The 12,635-nt window shown below is 41.4% G+C and overlaps 1 protein-coding gene across 1 annotated transcript; it reads right to left on the bottom strand.

Moving 5' to 3' along the window:
* Positions 1-4,071: 4,071 nt before the first annotated feature.
* On the bottom strand, positions 4,072-10,892 carry LOC148034395 (pentatricopeptide repeat-containing protein At2g39620-like). Its single transcript, XM_087679350.1, has 2 exons — positions 4,790-10,892; positions 4,072-4,514 (listed from the first exon to the last, which is right to left on the bottom strand). The coding sequence occupies exon 1, from the start codon at positions 10,630-10,632 to the stop codon at positions 7,186-7,188; it is 3,447 nt and encodes a 1,148-aa protein (XP_087535476.1). The 5' UTR covers positions 10,633-10,892; the 3' UTR covers positions 4,072-4,514; positions 4,790-7,185.
* Between the last annotated feature and the right edge of the window lie 1,743 nt (positions 10,893-12,635).

Here is a 12,635-nt window from a genome sequence, read left to right as displayed (position 1 = left end):
AACTCTTTAATGTTGACCCAAAGTACAAATGCCACAAGTAACATACATCTTGCTTAGCGTAACTTTGCCCCAATTTGCCAATTTCATTGCATTATGTTGTCATACATTTGCCATTACATCATGTAACCAGTGCCAAATACATCATGTTGTAGGCTGAATTCTTGTGCCTTTGAAATGGTACCTACACCGAAACTTTAAATGCGTGGGATTTGAGACTTGAGGACTGTGCAAATTTCCCTCTCAAGCCGGTTTGTGCTCCCCTTCAGGGTCCTCGTCAGTAAGGTAGGGTCACCTCTCTTTTGTCATACCCACTCGCCCATCATCCACTTTTCCTCCTGGGTATAGACATGGCAAATCAATGCTAGGTTAAAGAAACAACATGAAATGCATCTGAAAGGAATTTGATTGTCATTTCATGATATGCAAGATTTTGAATGGAGTTGAGATGAAAATGAAATGGGGATAGGTAAGGAATACCTGCAGCAGTGACTCACTGCTTTACAAATTTTATTTTACTTACCATTGGGAAAAAATTTCATTCATGGCAATGAAACAAGAGGCAAACAATTCAATGTCAAGGTTAGGGTAAAATGGATGAGAATTAGAGGCATTGAGAGTGATTATTTCAATGAATGAAAGTGATCAAGCAATGATTAATCACTAAGGTAGCTCTATGGATTATTCATGAAATGCATTTGAGAAAATGATTGGAATTCTTAATCATTTTAATCCCTCTTCCATCAATTGGATTAGCTCAGCAATAGGATTCAAAAGGGAGAGATTAAAGATGATTGAAAGTACCTCTTATGCTTGTATGTGAAGAGTGTGGTTGATGTAGATACCTCTCACAAAGATGACTTGTCTTCAGCTTCAAATGATCCAAAAAGTCCAAATTAAGCTCTCCAATGATAATGTTCTGCTTCTTGATCAATATTTTCCATCAAGAGTACTCCCATGAACCATTGGATCCAAGATTTGATGATGAGGAGTGCTTCAATATGGATGCCTCTTGATTAGAAGTTGATGATTGCTCTTCTAGGTGTGAAGTAGGCTTCAAGAAAACTTCAAAATTTGGAAAAGAATCCACTAATTAATTCTCTTGAAATAGCATAGGCTGTTGCTTCAATGGTACCTCCATGAATAAGCTCCATTCTTCAACTATGATGGGAAATCCTTACAATATTGGTTCTATCCTTTGTGTAGAGGTCTCGAGAAGTGGTATTTGTCAAAAGCCCCTTGATCATGAAGAGAAATTGCCAAGATTTTTCTTGTTGTCCATAATAGTCCCTATTAGGCTTTATGAGAATCATGGGAGGGAAAAAAAATTTGAATCCTCTCCATAGGTTGAAGTAGGTATTGTAGTTGATCAACAAGAAGCTTGAGATGAGCTACAAGAGCTTGAAAATCTTCATGATCATGAGTAGTACAACACCTTGCATTTTTAGTGCAGGCAGTGTGAGTGCATGCTGAAGTACTTATGAGATCAAGAGGTGGCTAATGAGCCATTTGAGTACTCAATGGGAAGCTTAGAGCATGGATGCTTAAGCTAACAGGTCCATTTTGAAAGTAGGGATCATGGGAGAGAGAGAGGATGGAAGTTTTGGCTATGGAGGTTGAAGGAAGCTTGGGGCAAGAGAGAGAAATATTGTTTTGCAAGAGTAACCCTTTCCCTCTCAAAAGTAACCCATACTAGACCCCATTCTAACCTCGATTACCTATGGTTTCTCCATTCTCCTCAATTTTTGGACCAAAATGAGGTCACTACCTACCAAGTTAGATGTAACCCGCCATTGTCCACAGGATAATGTAGAGATCATCCATCTTAGTCACATTTTGTGTCAAATCTTCATGTCTAACCATGGTTATGGAAGAGCTAACTCCTGTGACTAATTTTTAATTGTGATTTTCACTCCCTAGTCAGTGCAACTAGATCTAATGCATGAAAATGACTTCTGACAGGATCTAAACTAATGCTTTGATACCAATGTAAAGAAAGACTAATCTAACAATGGAGATGAACAAGAAATCAAAGTATTCTAAGCTACTCATAATAAGAAATATACCAAACTGAGATCCAAGCATGGCCATGCCATGGAACATCTTCTTTTATTACCATAGCACAACGTAGCCATAAGCTGCAAACCAAGTACAAGAAGAAAAAAATTAGTGATAGTGTCAACAAAGAATAATATGCTACATTAGCACTTCTTACCTTTTTATACTAAACCCTAAATCCCTCATCTCTCTTGGCTCAAGTATTTACAAGGTTTATATTTAGAGTAGGCTTCAACTCTCATGTTGATAATTTGCTTCATTACATCGTAATACACGGGTGGCTAAGCGAAGGCGCCTTTACCCTGGGCGACTAGGCAAAGGTGCCTTTACCCCCCAAAAAAACCCCTGTAAATAGCTTGTTTATTTTGATCGCCCACCAAACATGTCATAAGTAGCATGGACATGTTGAGGCTATTCACAACCATCAAATTTAGCATCTACATCAATTACACCATCCCTCCAATTGTTTGGATTCACCTTCAGCAAATATTCCGAGGTCAATTTTGAATGCAAAGTCTTGGCATACTCATAAATACTAGCAAGGAAACAACCTATTTGAGATTTATGAAACACTTTCTTTGACTTAGAAACTCAAACTTCTGCCATAATCCTCTCATACATGATGCCCAATTCGATACCCCAACATGCTCTACATAATAGATGATGCCATATGTCTCCCATGCGATGCTATCAATCTTGATTAACATCATGAACCTTTCCATAAAAAATTCTCTAATTTTTAGCTCTAAAATAGTGACCAACCAACCTAAAATAGTGATCAGCATCATTAATCATCAGTTTGCATCTTATTTTTGAATGCTTGGGGAACCAAATTGAGTCTTGAACAATTACATATAGGTTACCTTTATTGTACATGACTCAATCTCTTCAATACTCTTATAGATCTTTAATTTGAAGCAACAAACCTTCATACATGACTTAAATTTGCTGACATGCATTCAAGGATAAATATATAAACCATAAGTTCTGCTAAGATCTAGCCTGCAATCAATATATTAACTATTAAAATGCTTACTCACTAATAAGACTTCACTTGACTTTCTTTTGGGGGACACACACACGGAAGCAATAGATAAGAGAGCTTTGATTTTCTTACATAAAAACTACCCAAACAGCAACAACCACCTATTGTGGAGAGGCTCTCATATGATGTCACCTACTCAAAATTCAACTTACAAATCATATCAAAATGGAAAAGAAAAAGCCCACCATGGAAGATAACATTTGCATGCAATCCCAAATTGACGCAAACTTCATATTTGGCAAATTTTCAATGTCATTGGTGCCTCATGCAAATTCAAGCTATATAGACCTTTGAATCTGTCCTCATTTTTTAAAATACATTAAATGATGCCCAACCTCAAATTAAAACTCCTATTCTCTTCGAACTTAAAAGTACTAAAACTTTCCACAAACCATAGTTGAGAACATTAAATTATTTAAATATCTTATCTCCATGATACCAAAAGTCATTTCCAAGGGGATATTTAATGTATTTGCCTAAGATCTAACCTTGATAACTCACTAGCTCCTATCTACATCTTCTTTTTTTAGAAAGGCTTGAAATTTGAAAGATGTCTTGAATGTGCACAAAAGATTTAAACTCACGCACCCATGTGCACACCCACACCTTCAATTGTCAGAAGTGGATGCAGCGATGGAAGCATGGAAAACTGCTGTAATAAAATGTTGAACACGAGAGAGAGAGAGAGAGAGAGAGAGAGAAGAGAATAAACACGAGAACTCAAAAGAAAAGAGATACTCGGGAAATGAATCCATATACCAAGACATGAGATAGTACAGAAGCAATGTGAATCACTAATCGGGGGGCACTGGTATCCGCTCCCTCTCCCGAAGAACTGTCAAGTGATGAATGAATGTGAAAAAGGGAGCCTTAGAATATATATGCCAAATAAATGCCATAAAATATGATTGATCAGCCATCATTAAATGTTGGCCGACTGACTACAAATAATGTCAAATCACAATAAATGCTAGCAAATAAAATGCCTAAAATATCTTTGGTGCAGAGCTTATTGTACCACATGTACAGACTCAGCCATGAATTGACTAATCTGCTAACACCCTCTCTCAGATCATAGATTATCTATAAACAATACAATATACAATGATAATGTCTCTTCATAGTACATACAACAATGTCCATCAAAGTAGAACCATGGATACCCAAGTAGTGGGTACGCAAGTTACCACCAAGGTGCCTCAGAGAGAACCTGATGTCAATATCGATCGTACCAGCTCCTGGAAATAGAGAAGAATCATAGTAACTCTCATATTCGTCAATGATGCCTCTAATGTAGCACATGTGACCATCCTGTCACCAATGCCATAGCGCATAAATGACCATGAATTTCCCTCCTTTTACTAACCACCAAAGTGTCCCCTCATGTGAGCTCCAAACGAAAGCCACCCACTCTCTGTCAAATAATCAACCCATCATGAAACTAGATGTCAATCCTAGCTCCAAGATTTAAACCTGTCAAACTTCGATCGATGAGTTAGGGAAACCCTCACAAGATCCTATGCACCTATATAGAAGTATAAATGAGGTCTGAATGCCCCATCACACCACCCACTCACACTCCCTCTCTGGCACAAGAAAGTCGTGAGGGATATCGACACCACCTACACTAGCAAGCTAGGAGGGAAGCCCTTGCAACCATCACCCTAGCTGCACAACTGGAGCCCGTACCTGAACTTGTAGATGAGGAAGACCCACAAAGAGAGGCATCACCCATTGAAGGTGGTCGCTCCTTCGCCTTCCGAACAACTGCTAATGTCCTTCAGTCCTTTCGAAGATGTCCCTTCTTACCACAATAATAGCACTGAGGTGGCTTCTTCTCAAGCCGAATGTCACCCCTCGGAAACCGGAACAACAAGAGTACCAAGAGATAGCATCCTCATTCCAACTTGAACCTGAACACAACATTGCTCGAACATAACAGTCATTGATGAGTAGATAAAATTTGGATGCTAAGCATGAGGAGGATATGGAGAGGCCATAATGAGATAGGGATTAACAAAAGATGAATAAAGGCAAGGGATCAGTAAGAAGAAAGGTTGGCCAGAATACAAACTCACAAAAGTTCCATGAGTGCAAAAGCAATAGATAAAGCACATAGAGCAAGAATGAACAGTAACCAAAGTGTAGTGAGAAGAATGCACATGAACCCTCACTAAAGCTGAGTATCACAAGATAAAAAATACAACCAAAACTTGCAAAAACAGCCTCAAAATATTGTCACCCAGGCCTACATAAACACAGAAGAATGAAATGCAGATGCTGATGACAAAATCACAGACTAAAACTGCATTAAATGTAGTCGACTAGCCCACAAACAGGTCGTCTCAGCCTGCAGCCACCAAAATGCTGATAAAGAAGGGTCAAAATCAAGTCCCCAGCCCTGAAATCAGTCCCAAAACAGCAAAAACGAAAATGATACTGCAAACGCTGAAGAAAAATGCAGAAAACAAGCCGAAAACTACCAAGATATGGTCACCCAAGCTGTAGTTCAGTCACAATGGTCAGAATCAGGTCAGATCAGCAGCAAAAAATCGAAAATTCAGACCTGAAACAGTAGAAAACAACAGATATGGTCGCCCAAGCTGTAGTTCAGTCGCAACGGTCAGAATCAGGTCAGATCAGCAGCAAAAAATCGAAAATTCAGACCTGAAACAGTATAACAGCAGCAAAAACCTTGATCCAAAATCTAAAACAATGTCAAAACCTGAAATTTGATACCATGTCACAAGTGGATGCAGTGATGGAAGCGTGGGAAACTGCTGTAATAGACTGCTGAACTCAAGAGACAGAGAAGAGAGAAAAGAGAAACACTACAAGAGAACTCAGAAGAAAAGAGATGCTCGGGAAATGGAGTCCATATACCAAGACATGAGACAGTACAGAAGTAAGTGAGTCACCAGCTGGGGGGGATTTGGCACCTGCTCCCTCTCCCCAAGAACTGTCAGGTGATGAATGAATGTGGAGGAGGAAGCCCGAAAATATATAGGCCAAATAAATGCCATAAAATATGACTGGTCAGCCAGTATTAAATGCTGGCTAACTGGCTGCAAACAACGCCAAATCACAATAAATGCTAGCAAATAAAATGCCTAAAATATCTCTGGTGCCCAGCCTGCTGTACCACATGCACAAACTCAGCCATGAACTGACTAATCAGCTAACACAAACCACTTGAGCTACAACCCTATTGGCATCTATTGCAACTTTTACCAATAACCAATATCCCCTGCTACCCAAGCTAGGATACTTTGTTATTGTGACACACATTCATCTTAATCTCACGTGTCTCTCCTATATGCACACTTAGGTATCACAAATAGTGTCCAAAGAGCATTAAGTCAAAAATTTACGCCCTTGTAACACCATACCTGTTTGGTCTTTTTGGAAACCACCACCGATCTCCACATATTTGACTGCCTTTGTTTGTGGCTCCACTAACAGCAACAACCCCTTTGTCATCCTCAATGACCTCTCATGGGAGTGCTAGAGACTCTGCCCAATAGGACTTAAGGTGAAGGTAACTTGGGGGGTGCAATGTACTCTTGGTTGGAACTTAGGGGTGTGATGTGCACTCAGTTCGTGCAACATCACATGAATTACTTGGCATTTGCAGTAGCTACTGTGGGAAGATGCTATCCATGGTATTTATAACTCAACTAGATCATGCTTACAACTGTTTTCAAGGTATTTGGGCCCCTGTGCTCATACAGTCATATCCTCTAATTAATTTTTCAGAGGACAAACATTCATTGATTGGGTCTCTTTTCTTAAAACTTGCCTTCTCATAAAAGCTTGCCAATTTTAAATAATACTTGTGGAAAAAACCTCAGTTAAAGAACCCTGTTGGCCATTTTGAATAACAAGTATTGCACAAGGTATCAAGGCATCATTGTGGTCGAAGCATTGTTCAGCTCCAGAAGTAGGTATAGCCTCTTGATGGACTGCAAGCACCAGAGTAGTGACATGCCTTATTCAAAAATGTCTTTGCACTCATTCCAAATAGGGTGTTTACACTACACACAATCTAAGATTACAGCCACTTCAATAATATTTACATTCCTTTTTTAATTGATGTATAATCCCTGTTCAGATTCATTCCAGCTGAGACCTTGAATTCTCCACGCACCTTCTTTACACCTCAAATTCTCAACCTCATCTGCAAGTTCTTGGAAACCAGCATCAGCATAAACATTTGACATTAAAACATAAGCAGCACCATCCTTGGGATTTAAATTCACTGCACTGTCAAATGCTTGTCTTGCGAGCTCCAGATTGCCATGTCCTTGGCATGCACTCAACAAACGTAGCCACACTGAGATATCAGCCTCCAGTGCCATTGTTGAGAGCATGTTTTCTACTGCCTTGAAATCCCCTGCACGCCCAAGAAGATCAATCATGACAAGATAATGTTTCAAGTTTGGCGTAATACTGAGATCCTTGCTCATAATTTCAAAGCACTCAACAGCTTCCTTCGCAAGGCTAGCATGACTGCAAGCACATAGAAGTGAAAGGAATGTGACTTCATCTGGTTTAATACCAGACCCTTGCATTTCCTCCGACACTTGCAGGCTTAATAAACTACTACCATCTTGTGCATACCCAGCAATGCAGGCGTTCCATGATATCACGTCAGGTTCAGGCAGTCTATCAAAGACTGCCTGTGCATCTCTCATCATTGCATAACTACCAAATGCACGAATCAGTGTGTTTGCCACAGGAAGATCAAGATCAAGCCCTGCAAAAACAATACTGAAATACACTTCCATGCAGATTTCCATCGCTCCAGCAATAATGCAGGCTTGTATCACACAGACTACAGCAATAACATCCAAGTTAGCCCCCTCATGTTGCATTTGCATGTATAATTCTAAGGCTTTTTCCCCCTGACCATGGTCAATATATGCTGAGAGCATTGCACACCAACACACATAGGTCCGATCCAACAACCCATCAAAGACAGTTTCTGCTTCTGCAATGCTTCCACATTTCCCAAAAATGGAAACAAGGCTGCTACCAACAAATGGATTGGATGCCAAACCCTTCTGCTGAGCATCTACATGCAAACCCCTTACAATATCCAAAGGCATGCTTGTGGTTGATTGTCTGCTGTTAGCAGCATGACCTTTGCATAAAAGAGAACCACAAGCCTGAAGAGCAACTGCAAGTGTCCGGTGATTTGGACTGCACCCCTCTTCTTGCATCTGACGATACAACTGTAGAGCCTTAGCTCCATGGCCTTGCTCAACATAAGCTGAGAGCATTAGACACCAAGTCACAATATCAATCTTTGGCAATGTATCAAACACACCTTCCATTTCCAAAATGTTTCCACACTTCCAATACATAGTCAAAAGTTTATTACACAAAATTGTGTCCGTCATGAGCTTTTTCCGCACCAAATCTGTGTGTATTGCTTTTAAAATTTCCAAAGACACTGCTTTTATCACTCTCCTCTGTTCAAATGAAACTGCTTCTTTGTTCTCTGCAAGGGAACCACAGGCTCGAAGAAGAATTGCATAAGTCTGTTGCCTCAGACTCACTGCTTCACATTGGATCTGTGTATACATTTGCAATGCCTTGCCTCCTTGACCTTGATCAACGTAAGCTGACAGCATTGCATTCCATGACACCAAATCATGATCCAAAAACCCATCAAATATATGCTCTGCTTCCACAATACTTCCACACTTCCCATATAGACTTATAAGAGTGTTTTTCACAAACACGTCTTTGACAAAGCCCTTCCTTATACAATCAGCATGTAATGCTCTCCCTATATGCAAAATTAACAATTTGACCGGTTGCCCCTTCATATACACAGCTTCCTCATTCTCCAAAACAACACCGCATGCTTGAAGTGAGATGAGAAGTGTCTGCTGATTTGAACTCATCCCTTCCTCTTGCATTTGTCTATACAACTGGAGAGCCTGCTCTCCCTGTGCTTGCTCCAAATAAACAGCCAGCATTGCATTCCACAGGATCACATTACCCACCAACAGGCCCCCAAAGACACTCTCTGCATCAATAAGGCTTCCACTCTTCCCATACATACCCAAAACTGTGCTTCCAACTAAAACATCCCTCAGAAAGTCAAGTCTCTCAGCATCATCATGTAAAGCTTTACCGATATTCAGAAACTCCAATTTTCTTGATTGTCCTTGCACAAGATCATTTTCCTTCTCTATTAAAACACCTATTGCACTGAAAATAAGTGTAACTGTCTCTTGAGTTACTATCACCCCTTCCTCTTGCATTTGTTTATAAAATTGCAAAGCCTTTTCTTGTTGGCCTTGCTCAGAATATGCAGAGAGCATTATATTCCATGACACAGCACTGCATTCTGACAACCTATCAAACATATTCTCTGCTTCTAGAATGTTTCTGCACTTGCTGTACATGTTTAAAAGTGCAGTACAAACAAAGACATCAGAAGTAAATCCCCTCTTTTGGGCATCAGCATGTAAAGCCTTTCCAATTTCAATGCACATGACAAAGTTCAATCGGTCCTCACGGGTGGAACTTTGAGCCTTCTTTGCAAGAGTACCACATGCTTGAATCGTCATCAAAAAGGTCTGCTGATCCAAATCCATTACCTCGTCATACATTTGTCTGAACAACAGCAAAGCCTTCACTTCTTCATCACATTCAACATATGCTGATATCATCGCATTCCATGATACCACATTCCGCTCCACTAAATTGTCAAACACTACCTCAGCTTCCACGAGGCTTCCACATTTGGCATAAACACTCACTAAGCTACTTCCAATAAAAACATTACCAGAAAGGCCCTTCATCTCTGCATGAGCAAATAGATGCTGGGCTTCTTGCAAGTTCAACAAAGCTGAACATGCTTTGAACAGACTAACATAAGTGTATTTGTCTGGCACAACACCTTGAACTTCCATAGAGTGATACATTTGCAGTGCTTCTTGACCTTGACCATGGTCACTCAAGCCAGATATCAAGGCTGTCCATGAAAAGACTGTTCGACCAGGCAGAGACAGAAACACATGATGTGCATCCTCAAGAGCACCACAGCGAGCCAGCGCTAGCACCAAGTGCTCTCCTACGAGTCTTGAGAGCTCCAGCTTATGTAAGATAAAATGAAAATAAGCATATTTGGTCTGAATAAGGGCTTTCGTCTTGCTGCACGCCTTGAAAATGGTTAGATACGCAGTGTCAGGCAGATCAATCCCTAGCTGATCCATGGAGGACAACAGATGCAGCGCCATGATCAACCGTCCTGCATCACATAGTTCCCTCACTTGCTCTGCAAAATGCTGACCTGACTGCTGCTGTTGCTGTAATTGCCTTAGTCCCATTGATGCTGTGAAGCAAGAAGCTGAACTATCAGACTCGGCCTCTTCATATAGCACATCATGGAGGCATGTGCTCGATGTATGGCTGGAATAATGCCTGGCTGACAGGATGTGCGGCCGGAGGGGATTTGTCAAGGCCTTGTGTAGGAGGAAGGCTTCTTTTCTGCTCGTATGGAGGCACATCCACATGGAGTTCTACAGGTAAAATGGACTTAGAAGATATGAACCAGGCTCTATTTGGTGGTCTTCCCGGTCTCTCAGCTGAGAGAGAAGACCGCCATGCCATCATCTTGACGCGCCTTGGCGATGATGGAAATGCAGCGCAGGAACACCTCAAATGATCGTCCAGGAGAGCAACACAGCGCGATGGAGACTATGGTCAGGCAGGCCCCTTACACAGACTTATGCGGTTGTGTAATGTAGGATAAATTTGTACCGTCTAAGCTAAACTTCACAAATCTACAAACCCACTTCCTAGCCTACATGGAACTCATCGAGTGATTTCCAAACCTGCATGGTTTCCCCCCTACCTCCCCTTCCATCTTTTTTTTTTGTAAAAGGTAATTGTATTAATTACGAAAAAAATACAAGATTACTTGATTACAAGATACATGACGACAATCTAAGCCATCATGTGAAGAGGTTCCAAGTACTACAAGTTACAACGTTATGGCAAAGACGCAGAGGAAATTGCCATATGCCAGGGACGTAAGTCCTCCCTAGAGAGCAAGTCAGAATGCTAGAGAAGATCTAACTGCCAATACAAGAGGCCCTTAAGCCTCGCAATATGCCGCTGAACATTATAGGCGGAATCAAAAAGAAAAGCATTCCGAATGGTCCAGTTATGCCAACAGCCCCAATATCGAAGAAAGTGATACATGAGCTTCATGTGTGGCTGTGTCGGAGTGGGGTATTTGGGCTACCCAAAAACCCAATCAAAGGGGCGTAGGGTGAAACCAACCACCCCTTGCCAAACAACCGACCAAAAATAACCAGACTTTCTTAGCGATGGGGCAAGAAATAAATCGGTGGCGAGCGGATTCCACAGTAGTGGTGCAAAAGAAACAGTTGCCATTGGAGATTCGTCGCTTGGAAAGAGCTGAAGCAAGCGGAAGACCACTAATCATCACTCTCCAAAGAAAGACTTTATATTTAAAGGGTGTCTTGTTCAACCAGCCCTCCATCATAGTTGCCCTCCACCATGACCGGGATTTACGCAATCCCCATAAAGCATTCGCTTTAGTAACTAGCCATTGATGATCTTTAATCAGAAGATGATACACTTGGTTAGCAGAAGCTTTGCTTAAATTCAGCCGGCCTTCTAGGTCCCAATCTTGCCAGGGATGATCCGAAGCAAGGGCAAGAAAGGGTTGTCTGCTCTGGAGCACCGTCAAAAGCTGTTCCCACAAAGGCCTATATCCACGAGGGATCCTGAAAAGCCTCCTTGCTGTACGAAATGATATTAGCACATTGCGACTGGCAAGGGTGGCATCCGCGACTGAAGACAAGCCCAAACGTGCCATCCGGTTGAATTGTGGTCTAAGCTCATGTTTACCTTCCCATGAAAGTAAACGCGAGATTGCCAACAATTCCAATTAAAAAGAGTTAGTAGCTAAGCGATCCTCCGTTGGATGCCACTGAGCCTTCTGGAGGACCAGTTTCCAAGAACATACAAAATGAGTAAGCAGCGATGAAGAAGAACTGGAGAACCGCGAATCAGCATAAAGAACATGCCACCAAGAACTCCGGATTTGGGTATTGCCATGCAGAAGCCCATGGCCCTCAAGGAAATAACGGGCTATAACGACCCATGGATGATGATCCGAGCACATGGCGCGGAAAAGAGACCAACGGAGTGCCAGCATGTGAGTTTGGGCATCTAAAATAGCTCCGCCACCCATGCGTTTGGGGGTGCACGCATGCGACCAAGAAATCCAGGAAATACCTGCATGCAATGAGTCCTTCTTCCATAGCATGAAACGAATAGACTGAGTAAGAGCATTCAGAGTCGTAGTAGTCCAAGGCAACAATGGCAAGAAATATGTGAGCATTGGCAACATAATTGTCTGGGCTACTTTGAGGCGACCATGGAAGGGCCAGGCCTGAGACTTCCAATACATAAACTTAGCCACCATTTTCTGAGAAATCCACTGCAGAAGCTGCTTTGGGGGAACATCAACACCCAAAGGGTA

Source organism: Lygodium microphyllum, chromosome 6 (assembly GCF_053477565.2).
Source record: "Lygodium microphyllum isolate KBCC chromosome 6, Lygodium_microphyllum_v1.1.10, whole genome shotgun sequence".
Taxonomy (NCBI): Eukaryota; Viridiplantae; Streptophyta; class Polypodiopsida; order Schizaeales; family Lygodiaceae; genus Lygodium; species Lygodium microphyllum.
The sequence above is the reverse complement of the archived record's forward strand: the minus strand, read 5'-3'. Positions and strand labels throughout refer to the sequence as shown.

Bases quoted from the DNA above. Each gene is read 5' to 3' on its own strand.
- LOC148034395 (XM_087679350.1), bottom strand. From the start codon at position 10,632: ATGTGGATGTGCCTCCATACGAGCAGAAAAGAAGCCTTCCTCCTACAC.